Source organism: Asterias rubens, chromosome 6 (genome assembly GCF_902459465.1).
Source record: "Asterias rubens chromosome 6, eAstRub1.3, whole genome shotgun sequence".
NCBI lineage: Eukaryota > Metazoa > Echinodermata > Asteroidea > Forcipulatida > Asteriidae > Asterias > Asterias rubens.
Window position 1 is genome coordinate 13,714,416 of NC_047067.1, and position 22,668 is coordinate 13,737,083.

Below are 22,668 nucleotides of genomic sequence, written 5' to 3' on the forward strand. Positions count from 1 at the left end.
GTATTCACTATTCTTGAAAACAACAATGGCTGACCTTGTATTTTTCTACTTTCTTGACATAATGGTGTGTCATGGTTGTGCCTACTAACAGACTCAAGCTCTCTGGTGTTTTCTGATCAGCTGAGTGTGGATTTGAGTCCCTGTCTTACAAAACAACTAAATTTTTGTAAAGCGTCTTTACTGTTTAAATCAAGTTCAAAGCGCCGAAAAGAGCAAACCCAATGGAACGATAACTGCAACATAATATTACATCTGATACAAATGAGTTTTGAGAGTTTTTGAACAATGTAAAAGAGTTACAATTTCTGATGTGTACTGGGAGGTTGTTCCATATTCGCGGAGCAATAAAGGAGAAAGTCCGGTTGTGAGCAGATGAGAATCTTGACACTTTAGTGCTTTCAAAGCAAGACGTTTGAACATTTTAGCTCTGTCCTTCCTTCGTATGGGACGTAAAACCTTAGGTCCCGTGTGTTGTATTAATGCTAAGAGGAGTCGGCCCAAATGTTTTTGGGCCGATGCGCACACACTCAGCATTGTACACATCTAGATCCAGAAAGATCACAATCACAAAACAAATGGCATCCTAAAAATATAGCACAATGCATCTTGAGCTTGACCGAGTATAGTTAAAAACTGCCAAGATGGAAGCCGTGCTGTTTTAAAGTTACACAACTACATGCATATGCCAGGTTTTATAGTTGTGTATCGATAAGACTTCTCATCCAACACCGGTTGGAGAAACAAGGTGGAAAGGTGTTAGCTGTGTTTGTTGACTACAAAAAGGCACTCAACCGTGTATGGAATTTTGGTTTGTTCGATGTCTTGCAACAATATGGCGTCCCTGTAAAACTTATCGTCATCATTAAGGATCTGTACAACAAGGCTAAGAGCTGCATCAGGATAAGCACAGAACACACCAACAGGCTAGGTTTCTAACTACTATGGGTGTGCCGCAGGGTTGCCTGTTATCTCCTGACCTGTTCAACTTCTCCTTGGAGACTATCCTGACGGGCTTTGCTGAGTGTGATTAGTTTGGGATTAATGTATACGGGTACAGACTGCGGGACCTACGCTTTGTAGACACAATCGCTCTGACAGCATAGCAGAGACAGAAGCTGTTGCTCCAGATTTTACTTGACAGAGTCCATAACACCAGCAATAAGTACGGAATGGAGATCACTGGAGAAAACTCCAAAGAATCTGGCAAGACAAAGACGTAGCACAAAAAACAAAACTGCGGCTCATGAATGCACTGGTTTATCCTGTTCTTCTATACAGCTCAGCAGCTTGGACCATCAGGAAGGCAGACCAGAAGAAGTTAGAAGCTTTCCAAATGCGCTGCCTGGGCAAAACCCTGAACATCTCCTGGCAAGACAAGGTGCGAAATGAAGAGGTGTGGAGGAGAGCGTCAGCTGTTGGCAACCCACCAGAGTTGATCACTTCATGCATCCACAAGATCCAACTTTCCTGGTTTGGCCACATAGTGAGAATGAAAAACAACAGGCTCCCAAAATGCATCCTACTTGAAACAGTAACTGGGAAAAATAGACGGGGTAGGCCTCGGAAGAGGTGGGAAAGTGATATCATCATGAACAGCACCTTCTAGCTGGAACACTGAAAAGCGCAAGTTAGGCAAATAGAGTGGAGAAAGAAAATTTGTGTAGCAAAAGTCCTGCAGGACACAGTGGAAGATTGATTGATTGATTGATTGACCGCAACGCTTCAAAATCGCACCCCCCCCCCCCCATGGTTGCTGTAATGAGTGTTACAGCCTGCATGCTATATATAGCCCAACAACCTTGGGCGACGTGCCCTATCGATAACCACTGGTAGGGATGTACTGAAAAACAAAGCTGATTGGTTCCCAAAAACTGACTACTTTGGGTGCACGTTTGTTAATCCTACATTTGTATGTCACTTGTAGGAAGCTTAGTATGCGCGTGTCAAACAGAAGTATTTTGACGCTATTCTGATTCAAATGAATCATGTTTTTATACTGTCACCCTAAACTGATAACAAGTTTTAAGGTTCAAGGTTCATTTTGTTTTCCACAGTATCAACAAATAAAATACATTATCACTCAAGAGCAATCAGTTTCTTTGCAGGTTAGCATACTTGTGGATTGTACACAAGTTGGGAAACTGTGCACGTTAAAAAAACAGCCAAGATGGACAACATGCTGTTTTCAGTTTACATGTACCAATGCCAAAATTTACAGTTGGGTTACAAATCAAGGCGCTTCAACTTTCAGTATTCCTGCAAGGTATGTGGGACTATACGTTTAATTTATGAAACCATACCATATACATAGCTCAGTAATAGTTTACAAGGTGCTGTGGCGCAATATGCAGCCAATCAAATTAGGAATACCAAGTCGAACCCCTTCTCTTTTCAAGTGCACTAGATTCTTTTACGTCCCATCCAAAGTTCGTAGCATCATGGTGAAGTGGCACGACTGGGACTCGAACCCACACTCTGCTGATCAGAAACACTAGAGAGGATGAGTCTGGTGCTCCTAACCGCTAGACTGTGACACGCATCAAATGAAAACAACGCACAGGAATAAATCTGCAGTTACAGAAGTGTTAATTTATTCGACAAGTAAACATTCTTTGGTACACACATAATTATCACTCATTTTTGTCCAATAAGCACACATTAATAAAAAGACTGAAGACACATGATCGACTCACCAGGTTCTATAAAGAGATTTCAACACTGTACATTAACTTCACCACAAAAAAAAAACCTTGTACATGCTCTTCTCTTGGAATTCGGCGCATTTTGCAAAAAAAGAGTTTAATTTGTTCTTAAAATCTTTTCAAAGCTATTGCCAGCGCCACATTGGCCAATTTGTATAGTTACAGATCCTTAGCGATGCGTTGCACAGATCAGAACAGAATGTAATCAACAGTTCATCCCCAATTCTGACGTTTGCAGCCGATTTGTTCAACTTGTTTTGCATCACATACACAAGGCATACTCATCGCATACACATCACACAGGCCCTCACTCGGTCACTCAGTGACAAGCACTGCGATTTAGCAAATTAGAAACCTTATACTTAAATTTGAACAGTGAAATGGACCGCTGAACCCCAGACACCCCTTTCCCCTATGTTTACCAACAAAATAAACTTGCTTGTAGCTTGGATCGAGAATGGTCAATGAAATTGTCAACCTAAATAAACTACCTTTCAAATACATTTAACCGTCATAGTTATTGGACTACCAATTTAGCAACTGAACTTCTAGGAAACTATTTTTTAAATTGTAATACACAACAATTTGAACAAAACTGTTATCATTTGATTTTAAAAGGAAAGTAGTTTGGCAGTTTTTTCAATTGGTGATTTCAAACTTTAACACATCGTTTTAGTGATTAAGTCAATACAGCCTGTAATTATTAATATTGTAAATATTAAGACACTAAATGTGCAGTTGTTTGCAGTATTGCACCTCTGGAATATTCAGGCACTATAATCACATTATTAATTTGTTTATTATTACATGTAATAATCATTTGATAAATTTCACAATGAATTGGTATTAGTATATTGATAAATATTGGTCAACGAATTATACGGTTATTTCAGACACAGATTACCACAACAATACACTACTTTACACTCGTTTCAGACAGGCATGACTCTGAATAGATTAGGAGCGACTCTAGGTCGACCCCAATAAAACATTTTTTAAGACAAATGAACTAGCAGGGCCCAATTTCATGGCTCTGCTTACCGCCAAATTCTGCGCTTACGATCACGATTCTGTGCTAGCCTTGTAAGCAGAGAAAGCCAAGTAATGCGGAGTACGCACGCGCAGAAGCCAAAATTCGCCGCTAACCAGTGAAATACATTTGCCGTAAGCACATAATTCCCTGCTTCTGTAAGCGCCGATTCTGTGCTTACGGTAAGCAGAGCCATGAAATTGGGCCCAGGTGTGTTACAATGGCTCAGCTCATGACAAAGATCAATGTCTAAAACCAAGGCAATCAAGAGTCCGTTTGAACAACTGCAATCGTCTATCTTTTGACTTCTAGCGCGTCCAGTCCCTCCTAACTGTTTCAGACAGCAAACTTTTCATGTACTTAATTAATCATCCGGTTCGGCGCAACTCTGGAGCGCCTGCTGAAACGGGTGTAAGACTATTACATATACTGAGCATATCTGGCTATAGATGTGGCTGTTGACTTCAGCAGCCATGTTGAAGTCAAGACCTATAGCCACAGCAGCAAGAGCATTTGATTTGAACATTGCTTCATCCTGATTCTCCCAAGTTCTGGGGCATGTTCCGGTTCTGCGAAATGTTTTCTAAAACATTTTTTACTTGAATGACTTGTGTGCTGCCAATGTAGTTCTATTTTTGTTTTTTTAGTAGATGTTAAATTTGCATCAGGAATAAGGAGTATTTGTGTTCAACCCACAACAACATCTGTACTAGCTCAGAACACCCCCCGCCTCCCTCTAGTACGTCCTGTGACAAAAAATCCGAAGGCATATTATTCCGGTGCGATTCCACTCAATTCCAACCGTTGCCATTCTGGAGCAGATTTCTTACCACTACACCAATGATGCTTTGCTACTTTATTTAGTCTTTGCTGCTGCTGCCGACCATTTCCGACAAACCCCCCTCCCCCACTCCAACAAAAACTGTTCAGTCAATGTTTTCTTATATTTGCAGAAATGGAAAGCGCCCCGACTAAGCCTTCCATAATCCTTTTTTTTTTATCAGTAGGGGTAATAGCCCGATGCTGGCATTCATGCCAAATCCCTCTCTTGAAGTAGCTCAGTATGTGCAAATAACAAAAGTGGAAGAATGGCTGAGCGAAAGTCATAACCACTATTTTATAAAATGACTTACAGATTTGAAATGACATTAATGGATTAACACTAAGCACAATGATGTGGATTAAGTTGCATGCTAAGCGATTTCTTTTGGTCATAGATTCATAAATTAGTACTTTAAAAAAAAAAAATGACAAATTAAACAACACTGGAAACAGGGAATGCAGAGTTTCCTGAAAATAAACCAGTCATTCAATATTCTGAGAAACAAATTTGAAATCTCCTTGATTATGGAAACTTTTTCACTGTCATGTTGAATGTAATTTTAAATATCTCCCGGATAGTTGTACACAATCTCCCTCATTGCAAGATGCAAATGTTGGCAGCTCTAACCAGTTTTTATAGCGCTTTTCACACCTAAGGGCTTCTCAAAGCGCTTCCGACATTATTACCCCTGGTCACTGGGCCTTAAAGGCAGTGGACACTGTTGGTAATTACTCAAAATAATTATTAGCATAAAACCTTACTTGGTGACAAGTAATGGGGGGAGGTTGATGGTATAAAACATTGTTAGAAACGGCTCCCTCTGAAGTGACATAGTTTTCAAGAAAGAAGTAATTTTCCACGAATTTGATTTCGAGACCTCAAGTTTAGAATTTGAGGTCTCGAAATCAACCATCTCAACGCACACAACTTCGTGAGACAAGGGTGTTTTTTCTTCCATTATTATCTCGCAAGTTCGATGACGGATTGAGCTCAAATTTTCACAGGTTTGTTATTTTATGTGTATGTTGAGATTCACCAACTGTGAAGGCTAGTCTTTGACAATTACCAATAGTGTCCACTGCCTTTAATTCATTCCTTAACCATCTCAACTCCCTGGGGAGTATACAGCTTGTTCAACAATTGTATGCGCTACCTGGCTAAACCAATCACATAAACCATCGCGGCCCTCACAGGTACCCATTTACCCCTGGGTGGAGAGAGGCAATTATAATTAAGTGTTTTTTGCTCAGGGACACAAGTATCACGACCGGGATTCGAACCCCCCACACTCTACTGAACAGAAGCACTAGAGCTTGAATTCAGTACTCTTATCCACTCGGCCGCAACACCCTTTTCAAAGAGATAGATCAAAATGAGTACAAAGTAACATATAGGTAAATACACAATGTTTTAGAATTTCAGACAGTGGTGCCATAAATAAATATCTTATATCATGCGTATTATATACATTGAGAAAACATTAACAATCAATACTGGATAGAGCTTTATATACAAGATCCTAAAATGATAAAAGTTTGGTTTTGTATTCATTACAAATAAATTCTTGATAAATTATTTAAACAGCCGCTTGGAGGAAAATGAGCAATTAAAGAAATATAGAGTAATCAATGTACAGGTTTGAATAAACTTTGTGTAAATATTTTATGATTTTATAAATTACGCTACAATTGAAACACTTAAGAAAACTGCAAACAAATGTTTTGTTATACAAGAAAGGATTCCTATAGCTTCAGTAAAGGCTTGGTCACACAGGCCTCGTTAACGAGAACGAAAACGTTACAAATTCACGCCCTCAATTGGTTTAATAAGCATGGGTGTATTCTGTGCGGAGCAATTCAACCAATAGAATGCCTTCTCTTTGCGTCGTTATCATTCTCGTTACTGCTGCAGTGGAACCCGCGCCTTAAGCACACACATTTGTGCAACAAAGATATATTTTTTCTTTCTTTATTCTCTTGCAACTTTGATGACCAATTGAGTCAAAATTTTCACAGACCTTATTATTTTAGGCATATGTTAGGATACACCAAGTGAGAATACTGGTCTTTGACAATTACCAAAGGTTTACAGTACATTTAAGCCAAGCATGAAGGACACACTGCCAACCTTGTCTGTGTATATAACACCCATAGCCTAAAGCCAGATTTGGTCTTCACAAGAATTGTGTGGAAGTAACGCAAATTTTTACTACATCACAGTCAGTGACAAAACATGAGCTTAAAAATACACTTTTACAAGGATGACTGGGGATAAATTTGCACATAGAGTCTCTGCTGGGGACATTTCTTAAAACACCAGAGGAATTTGACAAAAACTAGTTCTTATATAGTTCATTTCACAATACACATCTCAATGTGCTTTACATTAGTGCCCTGGTCATTGGGCCAATAACATTCTTTTAATCTTTCTCAGCTCCCTGGGGAGTATACAACTTGGGCAAACATAGCGCTCCAAAGGCCTTTTCATTCCCACCATCTACCTATGCCCTCGCAGGTACCCATTTATGCTCCTTGTGAAGAGAAGCAATTATAGTAAAGTATCTTGCTCAAGGACACAAGTGTCACGACCGGGATTTGAACCCACACCCCGATGACTTAACTTGAATTTGATTCTCTTAACCACTCGGCCATAACACTCTACACAAGTCAGATAAATAAGTCCAATATGGACAATACATACCAGGAAGGAGGTACCCATCAGGGTGATTATAATTGTTTTTTTTTACAAACCATCTCAAGTTCCAACTTTATTTTCTTCAACAGTGGAGCTCCGCGCAATCTTCTGGGAGTTTGTCATACCTCGTCAGGAGGTAGCACGCCTCTAAGGTCGTGAACATGTGACCCCATTGACCTGGGTCGGATTTGACCTCCATCAGGTCGTTGATGAGTTGAAGCTCTGAGCCCAGATGAGGAATCCTGCAAAATGAGAAAGAAATGGAATCGTTAGTTGTAATTTTTTCAGTGGTTGATCTTGTAGAATCCAGTTCTACGAAATAACACAAAATCTAGATGGTTACTCTGTTATTATTATAATTAAAGGCAGTGGACACTATTGGTAATTACTCAAAATAACTATTAGCATAAAACCTTACTTGGTGACGAGTAATGGGGAGAGGTTGATAGTATAAAACATTGTGAGAAACGGCTCCCTCTGAAGTGACATAGTTTTCGAGAAAGAAGTAATTTTCCACAAATTTGATTTCGAGACCTCAGATTTTGAATTTGAGGTCTCGAAATAAACCATCTAAACGCACACAACTTCGTGTGACAATGGTGTTTTTTCTTTTATTATTATACCGCAAATTCGATCACCAATTGAGCTAAAATTTTCACAGGTTTGCTATTTTATGCATATGTTGAGATACACCAAGTGAGAAGACTGGTCTTTGACAATTACCAATAGTGTCCAGTGTCTTTAAACAGATTTTAATCATTGCATTGTGGGAGTTCAACTGGGTGAGGTTTGTGGTAGCACTGGAAGAACCGTTGGTTGACAACTCAACGTTTCAATCAGTATGCTCGAGATAAGCAATCTCCAAGGCAGTACTAAAAGACTCTGGACACTGTTGGTAATTGTCAAAGACCAGTCTCCCCACTTGCTGTATCTCAGCATATGCACAAAATATCAAACCTTTAATTACGTACGCGATTTGATTCGACTTGATTGCCATACTAAAAAAAAGTATACGCGCCTTTTAAACATGACGCACATGATGCTCGCAGATTGTACGCACATCAGCAGATTGTGCATTCACATTTACTGCATTTTTTGGTTCAATGACACGTAGAAAAGAACAAACACACTATCATGCAAATATCCGTACAATTGCCGTACAAAAATTCAAGCTTTTGCATTGGTTTGTACATAAACATGGATGCGCCAACACAGCTTCAAAACCTTAGTGCGTGTAAAACGGGGTGTTAGCGCTCTAGTCAATATATATAGCTCTATGATTTCGGCAAAGCCACTAAACCCACAGCATTACCTTGCTCGGGTGACCACATACTGGAAGATTGGGAATAGTTCATCCATGCCTAGTGTGATATTCTCAGAGCTGAGTGTTGTCTGTATGGCTTCCTCAATAGCCTCCCAGGCTGTGTGTATAATCAGCAGTTTCTGACGCGGACTGAATGTTGTACTTAGATTCTGCAGGCACTCTACTGCTGTTATGTAAGACACATCTCGTATCTCGGATATTCTCTGGCGAAGAGAAAAGGAGTTATTTGTCAGATATTGGATCCATTATTTTAGATTTGACTTTTAAATTACTTTTTTTTTAGATTATTGTAATTTCATTTAAGATGTAGCATGAAATATTCTGCCAATGATAAACATAAACTACTTACTATGACAAAAAACAAATATTAAAATGTCAAACCTTTAAAGAATCTTTCACAACATCTTCCAGTAACCAGAATTTCCTGTTGATAAAATGACAAACAATGTAATCATTTTATTCTTCCACATTCAGTCTCCACCACTTGCCCTGTCTCTACTCTTTGGGTCTGTTAAGCAGAAAAAACATTAGACATTTTGCCAGGAACCGGCTCTCTGGTGTTGTCAGCAGCAGAGGGTGGGGTCGATACCCAGTCATGTGGCATTATAAGGCATTTAACCACAATTGCTTTGTAAAAAATTTGGAAGGTAGTGCATTTCTCCTCTACCAGCCATGCTCCTAGTGGATGACACCCATGCCTACATCCTTACACTACAGAAGGGGTAACCCTGTTTCTATGTTTTATTAGCCCACAGGGCAAGTTGACTTGGGTGGTGTTAACTTGCTGGTAGCAGTTTTTACTAGACAATGTATGTCGGGCTAGTGTTGAGGGCGAGCCCTGAGGGACTTTTGGCTGGTAACCCGTTTCTGTACTTACTGGTCAACCTTGAGATACGCCATCAAGGCCATATCTGGCCTTTCATTCAGCCGTTTTAATCGTTCTTGGTACTGTTGGTCTTCCTCCTCATTCTTGAGTGCATACAGAGTAAAGAGAGCTGGGTAGAGTCTGGGTAGTACTATGGGATACAGCAGACCATCACTGGTGATATGACAAGTTCTGCGGCCGAAATAAAACATCAGTTAGAAAAGGAAATTGTTGTTGAACATTTTTATTGACCCTTAACTCGCTAGGCCTACTTGCTACTCGACATTGCCCCCACTCTTATATCACTACACACTAAACTGTTGGATAAAATTTGATAAACTTGGCTGCCTGGTAGCCAGGCCTAATAGTAAGTAATTGTTATTTGGGCCTAAAGCCTTTAATCCTCCATAATCAAACAGCCAATTGAAGAGGATTTGGGACAATTTAAGTTAGTTAAAAAATTACAAATTTACAACTCAAGGTCAATTTATAGAAAACACTTAACCTTAAGTAAACATACAAAAATGCATAGAAAAATTATAATTTAAGAAATAATGTAAATAAAAAAAATTCTTCAATTCTTCTAAAACAACCACTTAATTTAAAAACAAAGCCTAGTCAAATTCTACACAATAGGCCTACATGTAGAGTTCTGCTAATAATAGCAATAATAATAATAGAAATAGTATAAACACAGTTCTTATATGGCTCAATATCACAGTTATGTCTTTAGGAAAGGGAGAAAGAGAGAGAGAGAAATGGAAATGTGGAATACAATAAGCAATAAACACAACAAATGCATTTTACAAAATACGCTGCAGAAAAAAACAATATAATATACACAAATCATTGAAATCACTTGCTAATTCACAAAAGATCAGTATTCAGTATAGATTTATAACAAAACAAGTGCATGTTACAAAGTAAGGTAGAGAGAAAACAATAAAATACAAACAAAATCATTGAAATCATTGATTAATTGACAAAAGATCAATGTTAAGTAAGAATAAACTTAACAAAATCAAAACAAGTACCTGTTACAAAATAAGCCATAGAGAGAACAATCAAATACACACAAATGAAATAAATGGTTAATTTACAAGTTCTTGACATTTTAAAATACAAGACTTCAATTTCATTTGAAGGCATCTTGAATGCATGTTATTTGGCACTTATTTGTAAATTGAGGGAAATGTTTCATTTCAAAGTTTCAAATGCATGCTATGTATGGATGTAAATATAACATGTCATATCTCGACCTCTTTTTACACTTTCATCCTGTTTTATGACAAAACAACTTACACATGTATCTCTGTACTTGCTTTTCTTCAAAACAAATTTCAGAATAGGCCGTTTTGCAATGGAAGGGCCGAACTTAAGTACAGTGCGCTTGGCCACAAATAAGAACCAACCAAGTGTTTAATATTTGCTGGTATTTGTACATGTAACTTCATAAAAATATCTATCTGGAATTTAATAGTGAAATTTAATACACAAGCCCCGTTCAGACTGAACCAGTTTCTCAGACTTACATATCATCAGACGAGGGTTGTCTGTTTTTACTCGCTGACTTTGAGAACTTTGCCTCCACTGCTGTCTGGCTATCGCTGTAGTCATAGTAATAATGGAAGTCAGAAGATGGGGCCTCATGGACCGGTGTATTAGGCTTGGAGGGGTGTTCACTTGGGAGGTCACTGAAAAGCACCCTGGAAAGAAAATATATAATATTGACATTAAGGGTCACTAGGAACATAGCAATTGTACTGCTATAACTACACAGACTAGAGGAATCAGAAATCAAAAAATTTGATATGAATATTGTGGAAAAATGGCTAACTACTAAGTGTTACATGATCATATCTACCAGAGGTGCGTTCCACTCGCGCAAACATTGCCAACAGTTGCGCACGTTCGCCAACAATTTCAAGTGGAACGAGTTGTGTGCCGCCACCATTGGCGAACGTTTGCAATTTTACGCGAACATACTTCTGAGGTGTTGGCGAGTGGTTTTTAAAATGGCGGACAAGCATACGGAAAAACTACATATGGTGCGCGCCATCTTTATTTCAGGGCGCAGCAATATTGACATCGCTTAATGCGCACCAATCGTTCAAAAGATAAAAAAACGTTTGCACGAACAGTTGCGAGTCGTTTGCGCGAGTGGAACGTACCCCAGGTGTGTTCTTGTTGTGATTGCACACATTGTGCCAAACAGCAGTGCGATCAGTCCCATCATACATCATTACATCCTGAACAAGGATTTGTACAAGCAGTCTTGTATGAGATCAATGGTGCAAAGTGAAAGAGACATACTGACTACTCTTAATTCAAAACTCATTTCAAAACGTAGTCCCACATACCTTGCAGGAAAATACTGTATGCTGAAGCCCCTTGAGCGTCACTTAGTGACGGATATGCCCGCTATACAAGAAGCCACTATTTTTATTATTTCTTATTTGTTTTTATAATCTTGAACTCAATCCAGACAACAATATCATGTATGCAAAATTATACAAAATTAACAGTGAGGCTTGGGTTCAAAATAGACTGGTGCTTTCCACAATGTGCATGCTGATTTGTATTTAGAAGTCAGGAATTCCAACTTGCTTACCTGACTAATTGATAAATCCTCTTGACATAGGATTTGATTTCTTGGACGGCGTACGGAAGAAGCCATCGATGGGCACCGAGACCGATGTATGTTTCTCTGTACGCTACACACAGGTTCTCAAGGAGACTGCCGAGGGGATGAAGTGATGTCTCAAAGGCCTGGAGGAGATAAATGATGAGGAATTTTAATAATAACTAGATCTTATATAGAGCATTTCACAATAAAAGTCTCAATGCGCTTTACATTAGTACCCTGGTCATTGGGCCGATAGCATTCCTTTAATCTTTCTCAGCTCCCTGGGGAGTATACAACCTGGGCAACCATAGCACTCCAAAGACGTTTTCAATACACAATATCAACCTCTACTATCCTCGCAGGTACCCATTTATACCCCTGGGTGAAGAGAAGCAATTATAGTAAAGTATCTTACTCAAGGACACAAGTGTCACGACCAGGATTCGTACCCACACTCCGGTGACTTAAGCGCCGGAACTTGAATTTGATTGCTCTTTAACCACTCGGCCATGACTCCCTACATGACAGTTTAGTCTCTTCACAAGAGCTACCAATATTTGATTTATTCTGGTTGTAAACCCAATGACTCCCAGAAAGGTGAACTAAATCACTGTACTAACCAATAACCCAATGGATGTGGTAGGAAAAACCCAGATAATTATATCAAGGGAAAACCAAGCAGTCAGGTATGACTGAAAAATCCACTCCACATAGTGCCCCCTGGCTTGATTCGGACCAGGGTCCTAGAGGTGGAAGGCGAGGAAAAATACCACTACGCCAACCTGACTACATTTGCTTTTTTTTTTTTTTTAGACCAACATGTTTTTTTAAAGGCACTGGACACCTTTTGTAAATGTCAAAGACCAGTGTTCCCACTTGGCGTATCCCAACATATGCATAAAATAACAAATCAGTGAAATATTTTACTCAATTGGTCATCAAAGTTACAAGAGAATACTAAAAGAAAAACTATCTTGTTGCACAAATATGTGTGCTTTCAGGTGCCTAATAAAAGGCTTCAGGCCTGGAGGCTTTTAATATTTGAGTGAGAAATTACCTCTTTCTCAAAACAACACAACTTCAGAAGGAGCCAATTATCACAGTGTGTTATACTATCAACAGCTCTCCATTGATCGTTACCAAGTGAGTTTTTATGCTAACAATTATTTTGAGTAATTACCGATAGTGTCCAGTGCCTTTAAGACAAGACAAGTTTTTAAGACCAACTCACCTTTGTAAGGTACTCCTGGATGGACTTGTAGTCCTCTTCGGTTATCTTTCCTTTACTCTGTCCACTGCTAGGTATCTTCTGTAAATCCTCAACTACTTTACTGCGTTCGTCTTTATGCAGCCTGAAACAACGAAAACAAAAACATGTTAAAACCACCGCAATACAAAAAACATAAGCCTCCAGCTACCCGGCAATCTCAGTGGTCTAGTTGATATGACACTGCTCTATAATTGCAAAGGTCGTGGGTTCGAATCCCACTCAAGTAATAGCAAACCACTTAACCTTAAAGACACTGGACACTATTGGTAATTGTCAAAGTCCAGTCTTCTCACTTGGTGTATCTAAACTACGTATAAAATAACAAACCTGATAAAATTTGAGCTCAATTGGTCGTTGAAGTTGCGAGATAATAATGAAAGAAAAAACACCCTTGTCACACGAAGTTGTGTGCATTTAGATGGTTGATTTCGAGACCTCAAATTCTAAATCTGAGGTCTCGAAATCAAATTCGTGGAAAATTACTTCTTTCTTGAAAACTATGTCACTTCAGAGGGAGCCATTTCTCACTATGTTTTATACTATCAACCTCTCCCCATAACTCGTCACCAAGTAAGGTTTTATGCTAATCATTTTTTTGAGTAATTACCAATAGTGTCCACTGCCTTTAAACAAACAAAAATGCATAGAAAAACAATAAATTTGTTCAGAATCTTCAATTCTCCTTAAATAGCCACCTAAGTTCACAACAAACCTTGGACAAAATCTCCACAATAATAGTCTTCATAATAATAACATTTATAAGCAATAGTAATATGTAATCATTTTGGTTTAACCCATATACACAGATGTGTGTTTAGTACTGTATACTCAGTACTTTAACATCCATTGGACACTTTCGGTAAACAGTTATGTCCAAGGCCCACACTTCGTGTATCACAACTTTTACATAAAATAACAAACCTGTGAAAATTTAGGCTCAACCGGTCATCGAAGTTAGGAGGAAAATCACGGGAAAACCCACCCTTGTTCCTGCCGTTTCGCCGTGTCATGACATGTGTTTAAAATAAGTCCGTAATTCTCGATACCGAGAATTGATATTGTTTTAATGTTTTCTCAAAAAGTAAAGTATTTCATGGAATGATATTTCAAGAGAAGTCTTTCACTATTACCTTCTGTAAACCCTGCAAGTTATTTGTAAATCTGTGAACTTTTTTTTATTTTTCTGTAACGAAAGTGTCCAATGGCTAGTTAAAGGTATATATAGTAAAAAACGGTCCACGGAAACAAAATTAAGCAGAGATCCAGTCTCCGGGAACAAATATTGTATAAACCTAAAATTAATTTCATCAAAAACTACTGACCTTTCCATTTCCTGTTGTGTGAGTGACGATATCGCCACGGCAACAGCTGCCCATACTTTCTGGTAGTCTGGTTTCTTATTGTCGATCAGACCAAAGATTGAGCGTACATGGTCGAATACATCTTCCCATTTGTCGTCTGACGCCACTGTAAACTTACCGATGCCACTGTTGGATGGTCAATAGATAAAGTGGTTTATTAAAAAACTTTCCAAGCTCTAAGGTGTTTACACAAATTATTCAGAAAATAGATACACATTAAAAATGTACAATTAAAAAAACACAACAGGAACAATTTAAAATATAGACAGGAAAATTATGTGATGAAAATCATGTAAATTCAATTTAAAATGTAAATCATACAAAGCCATCATTAAAAATGTAAAATGCACAGAAAACCGACAAACTTGAAAAGAGTCCTTAGCATGAAACAAGAGCAGGTAAACAACTATTTGTGAAAAACATTTTTAAAACATTACAAATTGAAATCAAGTAAGGGGGAAAATAAGCCAATTATCATTATATTTCCCCTTATTTCAAATATAGACGGGAAAATCATGTAATGAAAATCACAACAAATGTAGTTAAATGACAACAATAAAAAAGCCACCATACACAATGTAAATGCACAGAAAACCTACAATCCCGGCCATATCTCGTTGGGCCCCCCTGCCCCCTTTCAATGTTGGTTCTCAATGTTGCGCGGTCTTCTTCTGCTTTCCAGTCGCCATTGAGCGAGGGACAGGGGGGGAGATTTTTTGTCAGGGGAAGTGGACAGGGGATGGCCCAAGCATTTTTGCCGGGATTGTGGTCTTTGAAAGAAAATTTGAGAGAAATATAAGAAGGTAAACAATGAATAGTGTGGGGGAAAAAAAATTTAAATAAGGGGAAGAAAATAGTTACACATTAAAAACTACCATTAAAACCACTACAGGAACAATTCAAAATATAGACGAGAAAATCACATCAAATGTATTTAAAATGCCAGTAATAAAAAGACATCATACAAAATGTAAAAATGCACAGAAACCTACAATCCCAACCATATCTCGTTGGGCCCCCCTGCCCCCTTTCAATGTTGGTTCCAATTGGCGGTCTTCTTCTGCATTACAGTCAACATTGAGCGGGGAGACGGGGGGGGGCAGGGAGACAATGTTTATTGGCAGTGGGAAATGGACAGGGAATGGTTTTATATACTGTGAGGAATGAATCGCCCAAGCATTTTGGCCGGGATTGTAGCCTTTAAAAGAATATTTGAGTGAAACAAAAGAAAGCAACAAGGTAATAGTGAGAAGAAAATGGTTACACATTAAAAAGTACCGTTACAAAACACTACAGAAACAATCATGTAATGAAAATCACATGAAATGTATTCAAAATGGCAACACAAGCCATCATACAAAATGTAAAATGCATAGAATACCTACAGTCTATAAAAGAATATATAGTGAGACAAGAGAAAGTAAACAGTGAAAATGGTTGCACATTAAAAAGTACCGTTACAAAACACTACAGAAACAATTGAAAATATCATGTAATGAAAATCACATGAAATGTATTCAAAATGGCAACACAAGCCATCATACAAAATGTAAAATGCATAGAAAACCTACAGTCTATAAAGAATATATAGTGAGACAAGAGAAAGTAAACAGTGAATAGTGTGAAATACATGTTAAAAATATTACAAATTGAAATAAATAAAGGTGAAGAAAAAGCCACAAGTCATTGCACAATAAATTATAATAGTTTACATTCATGACAAACCAACAAAAGGGCAAAAAAACCTGAGTTTAGAGAATTGTTCTCAAAGACAGCAAAGATCGTTTTTTATAGAGGAATCAGGAAAACACAAAGTAAATATAAACAACAACTAATTTCAGAGAATACACAAGTTTAGAGTGACTTGGAATCGGTTTAACTAACCTGGTTTTCCTTCTGTGACTAGGCGTTACTTCAGCCGCTTTGCGGAATGTTCCATTAACCTTCACACCGTCACCCCACAGGCCGCTGAAACTACCATCGATAACATCGCCAGAGGGCAGTCTTAGCAAACCCTGTCATGATATAAAATATTGTACAATTTCTCATTCATGCTTCTCACCAATAAACCACTTGCGAGTAAGGTTTGAATAGTGTCTGGTAAAACGACGTACTTCATCCAATTTATTACATACATTTGAATTCTTTAGTCTATCCAAAAAGTTGCTATGATTAGGGACAAGCTTTTGCGTAGTTACGTTAAAGAGAGGGTGAACAGCTACACACATATCTGAATGAATAAGTATGGCACAATTGCTTATCTGGAGGTTGGTGTGCAAAGGCTTGCCCTGAACCATCAGACATTCAAGGAATTCAAAGTAAGCGGTACATTTATACTAGATGGAATGTTCTATTCAACGAGGCGGAGTCGAGTTGAATGGAACATTCCATCTTTCAACGAATGAACATATTTGCACCATTGCACGAATGAAAAACATTCATTACTTGTTTTATATAACATCCAAGTAGATCTTTGTCATTTTGATTGGAAGATACAACTTTCAAAACAAACAAAGCGTAGGCCTACAATTTCTAATTGTGAAATTACACCCGTTTCTTTTGGGTCTGCCTGTTGGATTCAACAGTGACAATGTGCGTTCTGTACAGCTATTTTGTGACACGCAGAAGCCGAATGCTAGTAATGTGCCTTGCAGTAACACTGCTGCGTTACCAAAGACATGCGCACGCGGTGATGTTTTTTCCTCAGCGTGCAATAGTACTTTTCGGATGGAACGAAAAATGCACGTTCAGTGACGTAGCGTGCAATAGTACTTTTATTTGCCAACACATGACGGACAATCCTCCAATCAAAAGGCAAGGATCTGCTTGGGTGTTATATAAAATAAAATATTCTTCAACTTAATGTAGTTACCTTGCCACTGAGTGTTGGACCCGTCGTGAGTTCTCCTTCATACACTGTTCCATCCTCGGTCAACAGAATACCAACTCCCTAAAATAACGGCAGACATTTATACAAGATTTATAAGAGCAAGATACAAGCATAACAAAAAGCAAACACTTTGGAAGTGTCATGGCCGAGCGGTTATAAAGAGCACCGATTCAAACTCTGGTGTTTCTGATCAGCAGAGTGTGGGTTCGAATCCCCAGCCGTGACACCTGTGTCCTTAAGCAAGACACTTAACCATTGCTTCGTCCTTCGGATGGGATGTTAAGCCTTTGGTCCCATGTGTTATGTAACGCATGTAAAAAAATCCCAGTTCCTGGTCCAATCGGCAGCAAATTGCGCCACAGCACCTTGTAAAACATTACATGGTGCTATCAGAAATAGGTCTCATAATTCAAACGTACATGTAGTCCCACATCTAGCAGGAAATACTGTATGTAACAGCGCCAGGAGCGTCACTGTGTGACGGACATGTGCGCTATATATGAAGCCACAATTATTATTTCTATTATTATTATTATACTTTCAAACATTGATCACATATGCCTGTGTTTTACAGGCAGAAAAATTGCGTCACAAACTTCATCAATTTTCATTGATTCTGGTTGTAACTTTATGACGAATTAAAACAATAAAACGCTACTAAAAACAAAAGGTCCGCTACTTTGGAACAATCTGCCTCCTAATATCTGTACCATGTCTTTTATTCATAAGCTCAAAGAGACATTCAAAACCCAATATTTCACTGCCGCTTTAAACAAGATTCACATGTTTCCTTCCTTGCACACTATGAATGTTCTTATTAATAATAATAGTGGCTTCTTATATAGCGCGCATATCCATCACACAGTGCTGCTCCTGGCGCTGTAATATACAGTACTTCCTGCAAGGTATGTGGTACTACAGTTGAATTATTATTATTATAAAGGAATATTTTGCCTTTAAAGGAACACGTTGCCTTGGATCGGTCGAGTTGGTCTTTGAAAGGCGTTTTCAACCGTTTGTTATATAATGCATATGATTAGAAAGGTATTTTAAAAGCAGAATGTAATTATCCACACAAGTATCACTCGAAATTGCGTGGTTTTCCTTTTACCTCGTCGACGAACACGGTCGGCCATCCCATTAATGGCCGACCGTGTTAGTTCACAAAGTAAAAGAAAACCACGCAATTTCGAGGCATATTTGTGTGGATCATTGTATTCTACTTTTAAAACATCTTTCTAACCATATGCATTTTATAACAAACGGTTACAAACGCTTTTCAAAGACCAACTCGACCGATCCAAGGCAACGTGTTCCTTTAAACAAGCAGTTTCGTGTGAAGCTACAACAATACATATTTTCCCAAAGGCCAATGTTATCGGAACAATTTTTCTCACCATTAGTTTATTCTGATTGAAGACGCCCTCGTAGTACAGACCCCCCATGGTGATCACCATCCCGTTGCCGTGGCGACAGTTGTTCTCCCACTTGCCCATGTACTTCTCACCTCTCTGTCGCTCCTCCATGATCCCATAACCATGACGACAGTCGTTCTGCCACTCCCCGATGAAGAGATTGCCAACGCTGCTGTGGAAGATGCCATGACCATGCCTTCTGCCGTCCTGGAAATTCCCTTGGTAGATGTCACCATTGGAGTATCTAAAGAAAATTCAAATATTATACACTGTACAACCCATTACCATTTTTTTATTTCACTAAGTGACCTATTTTACCAATGATATACTATGGCGGTAGTTTTTTCACAAAGTACATGTAAACTAACTCAATAGGCCTCTATTGTGCATTGGTTTGTACACAGCGCTCTGTTGACAAAATTTGTTTTGTCATCTGTTTAGGGATTAATAACAAATAGTTGCAAGAATTAAAACACATTGACAGTTTTCTACGGACTACTGAAGTCAGCTTTTGATTTTGTCATCAGAAATAAAATAAAAATAGTCAGCAGACCCCAAGACAGCAGTTTGATAAACAGTGGAACCTGAGACGCAATTTGCTCCAATGACGTTTTATTTACTGTGGATATGATAGGTCAGTTCAATGTACAAGCGATGGATTGATATGACATACCTTAGTGTTCCATAGCCACTCATGCTGCTCTCCTGCCACTGTCCATCATAAACCTGTGCCTTGCCATTCTGCTCTGCACTGGGAATGGTGTACACACCATACCTATACAAAATCAAATACAGCATTCAGACATCCAGAGCTTATTAGTATACGTAAAGACTCATTACAAATACCACCAAAATAAATATGTAGTCACCACTGAACGTTTTCCAAGTAATTTACTGTATTTTGAATTGTACAAAGACTAATTGACTATAGCAGGATTTGAACCAACGAACTCCAATTAACATACTGAGCTACATGTATCTAGCCCTATGTTGGTGGTCTTTCTATTTTGTCAATATCTTTATTCAGAGGTGCTAGTCAAAAGCCATAAAACTGGCATCCCCGGACAAAGATATTGAAAAAATAGGCAGACCGCAAACTTAGGGCTAGATAACCCAGTTGGTAGAGCGCTGGCACATTAACACATTGTAGGTTCAAATCCTGCTTGAGTCAATTTGTCTTCGATCAACCCAAAATCATTTAAAATGTACCCATCCAGTTTCCCATTTGGTGTATTACTTGCTATCTGTAATTTTATGTACTCTCACTGGAGGATCTGTATGCCAAACGCAAAGAAATAGATCGCATAACATCACAAGCTTTACTTTGACGGACACTTTCATGTGAGGGCTACACTTGACTGATTTGGGCTATCGACCCAAATCAACTACCACCAGGGGCATTTGCCACCAACTCATGGGGCTAAAACAGCGTTCCCCTCTTCACAATCCATAAAGATGTAGGCATGGGTATCATCCACAAGGAGCCTGGCTGGTAGAGCAGAATGCCCTATGTACGTTCCCAACTTTTTAAGAAGCAATTATGGTTAAGTGCTTTAATCAAGGGCACAAGTGACTTGACTGTGAGGTCGTTCAGACACAGTACTAAAGTTGGTTTAACTCATGGTTCAACCCGATCGAGTTCAACTCTGTGTGTCTGAACGGTTCTAAAGTTAGTCCGAATCGAGTTCAACCTACAAAGATAAACCATCCAGGGAGGAGGTTTATCTTTAGACCGCTTCGGGTTTATCTTTTAACACTGTGTGTGGACAGAATAATAAAGACCACATCCGGTTTAACTCACAACAGACGACCCATTGACCTCCGTAATCATTATGTAAACACACGGTGACCAATGAACAGGCCAATAAACAGGATGTTAGAGTAACGGGGTCGCGTTTTATTTGACCTCTTAAAACCAAAGATAAACCGTATCGGGTTTAACTCAGTGCTGTCTGAACGCAAGGGGGTTTTATTTTAACGACCACCCCCTTCAGCTCGTAGCAATTAAACCGGTTCAGGTCTAACTTAGTACGCTGTCTGAACATACCCCTTGTATCAAACCCACACTCTACTGCTGACAGCACCAGAGCTTGGGTCCGGTGAGCTAGACCCCTCTTCAACGACATGCCACAAATTAACTTTTAACTTTGCCAGACTAGCCAGACTAGCTGAGGGACACACCTGATCTGTCAACCTACAAACACAACCTCAAGACTCATCTGTTCAGTTTGTCAGCTTGCTAGCTTCCTGCGCCTTTGAATGGTACCATTCCAGATATTGTGCGCCTTATAAATTTTATGTTATTATTATTATTATTATTATTATTAAATACTGACCCATGTTGCTGTCCTTGGACGAACTGACCGTTATATTTCTTTCCGTCAGGCCAAATCAAGGTACCCCTGTGAGACAAACAGAAATAAAGGTTTATGAAAAAAAATGGCACTATCGACTTTTACTGCCCTCAGTGGCCTGCCAAGAAATGGCCGCCAGGAATTGGCTGGAATGTGTAAAGGCATATTGTAAATCTAAAAATGGCTTTTTATATAGCGCCCATATCCGTCACTCAGTGACGCTCAAGGTGCTTCAACATACAGTATTTTCCTGCAAGGTTTATGGTACTACGCTTGAATTAAGAGACCTACATGTACTCCTTTTACATAGCACCATTCAATGGTTTAGAAGGTGCTGTGGCGCAATATGCAGCAAATCAGACCAGGAACACCGGGACGACCTCCTTTTTTTTTTAAGTGCACTGGATTCTTTTTAAGAAATATTATTATCTATGAAATTGGGCCCTGCTAAAAGTATAAAAAAATCAGAATTTGGCGTCTTACTTCCCATGGGGCTTTCCAAGGTGCCACACCCCTTCATAAACAGCATCCTTAAACTTGGAATGTCCAGAGAAGGCGTACCGCCCCTGCCTTGTCAGCTTGGGCGGAATCTTCTGAGCCATGGGTGTGGTCACCGGGGACAGTCCTCCTAGCTTCTGATTGGTCAACAATGCATCGATGGCCTGGTTGATCGACCAGAGCCAATCGGCTTTCTCTGCTGGGGACGGGGTCTGAAGAGTGAGGGTTGCTTCGGGCATGGTAAGCTGAATGGTGTTCCTGAAGATCAAACCAAATTGAAGAGAAAATTGTTAATTTGTTGGAGGAATTTATAAAAGTGAACCTTTTCCAATGTTCCAACTGAGCATCAGTTTACATATTGGTGAAGTCATTTGAAACAAAATCTTGGCAACGTTATCAGTTTGAACATTCAAGACAACCCATTTTAAGCAGTTAGAAATGATGTAAAGAATAAGGCAATGAACAACAAATTTTGTTGCAAGAATAAATTTATACCCAAAAAAGTCTTGACATTTTCTAAACAGACACTTCAACAAAACTATCTTTCAAAAATTCCTTCAATGTTCATGCAACAAGTTGCTTTTCACCATAACGAACAATGTAGGTTATCAATCAAACATGGGATGAGAGAAAAATCAAATAGTCCTGATTGGGATTTGAACCCAAGATCCCTGACACCCCAGAGTGTCAGGAGTTGCTTATTATATTGCTTAATACATTTGGTAGACTTTGTAAGCAAATTGAATACTGAACTTCATGACCACTCGTTCACCCTCTCTGTGGTTTGACTAGGTCTCTACAAAATACAAATACAAT

General features: G+C 38.8%; 1 protein-coding gene across 2 annotated transcripts in view; it reads right to left on the bottom strand.

Annotated features, from left to right (window-relative positions):
- Window positions 1–7,130: 7,130 nt before the first annotated feature.
- Window positions 7,131–22,668, bottom strand: part of LOC117291310 (alsin-like) — a 47,790-nt gene continuing 32,252 nt past the window's right edge. For both annotated transcript variants that reach the window (XM_033772949.1, XM_033772948.1), the window contains 14 exons: window positions 21,838–22,110; window positions 21,337–21,402; window positions 19,674–19,775; window positions 18,983–19,244; window positions 17,568–17,645; window positions 16,580–16,710; window positions 14,657–14,821; window positions 13,296–13,416; window positions 12,050–12,207; window positions 10,971–11,144; window positions 9,451–9,630; window positions 8,955–8,997; window positions 8,562–8,776; window positions 7,131–7,491 (listed from right to left, as the gene is read on the bottom strand). In XM_033772949.1, the coding sequence (XP_033628840.1) occupies window positions 7,332–7,491; window positions 8,562–8,776; window positions 8,955–8,997; window positions 9,451–9,630; window positions 10,971–11,144; window positions 12,050–12,207; window positions 13,296–13,416; window positions 14,657–14,821; window positions 16,580–16,710; window positions 17,568–17,645; window positions 18,983–19,244; window positions 19,674–19,775; window positions 21,337–21,402; window positions 21,838–22,110 (2,128 nt within the window). In that variant the 3' untranslated portion in view covers window positions 7,131–7,331. The remainder of the gene's footprint in view (window positions 7,492–8,561; window positions 8,777–8,954; window positions 8,998–9,450; window positions 9,631–10,970; window positions 11,145–12,049; window positions 12,208–13,295; window positions 13,417–14,656; window positions 14,822–16,579; window positions 16,711–17,567; window positions 17,646–18,982; window positions 19,245–19,673; window positions 19,776–21,336; window positions 21,403–21,837; window positions 22,111–22,668) is intronic.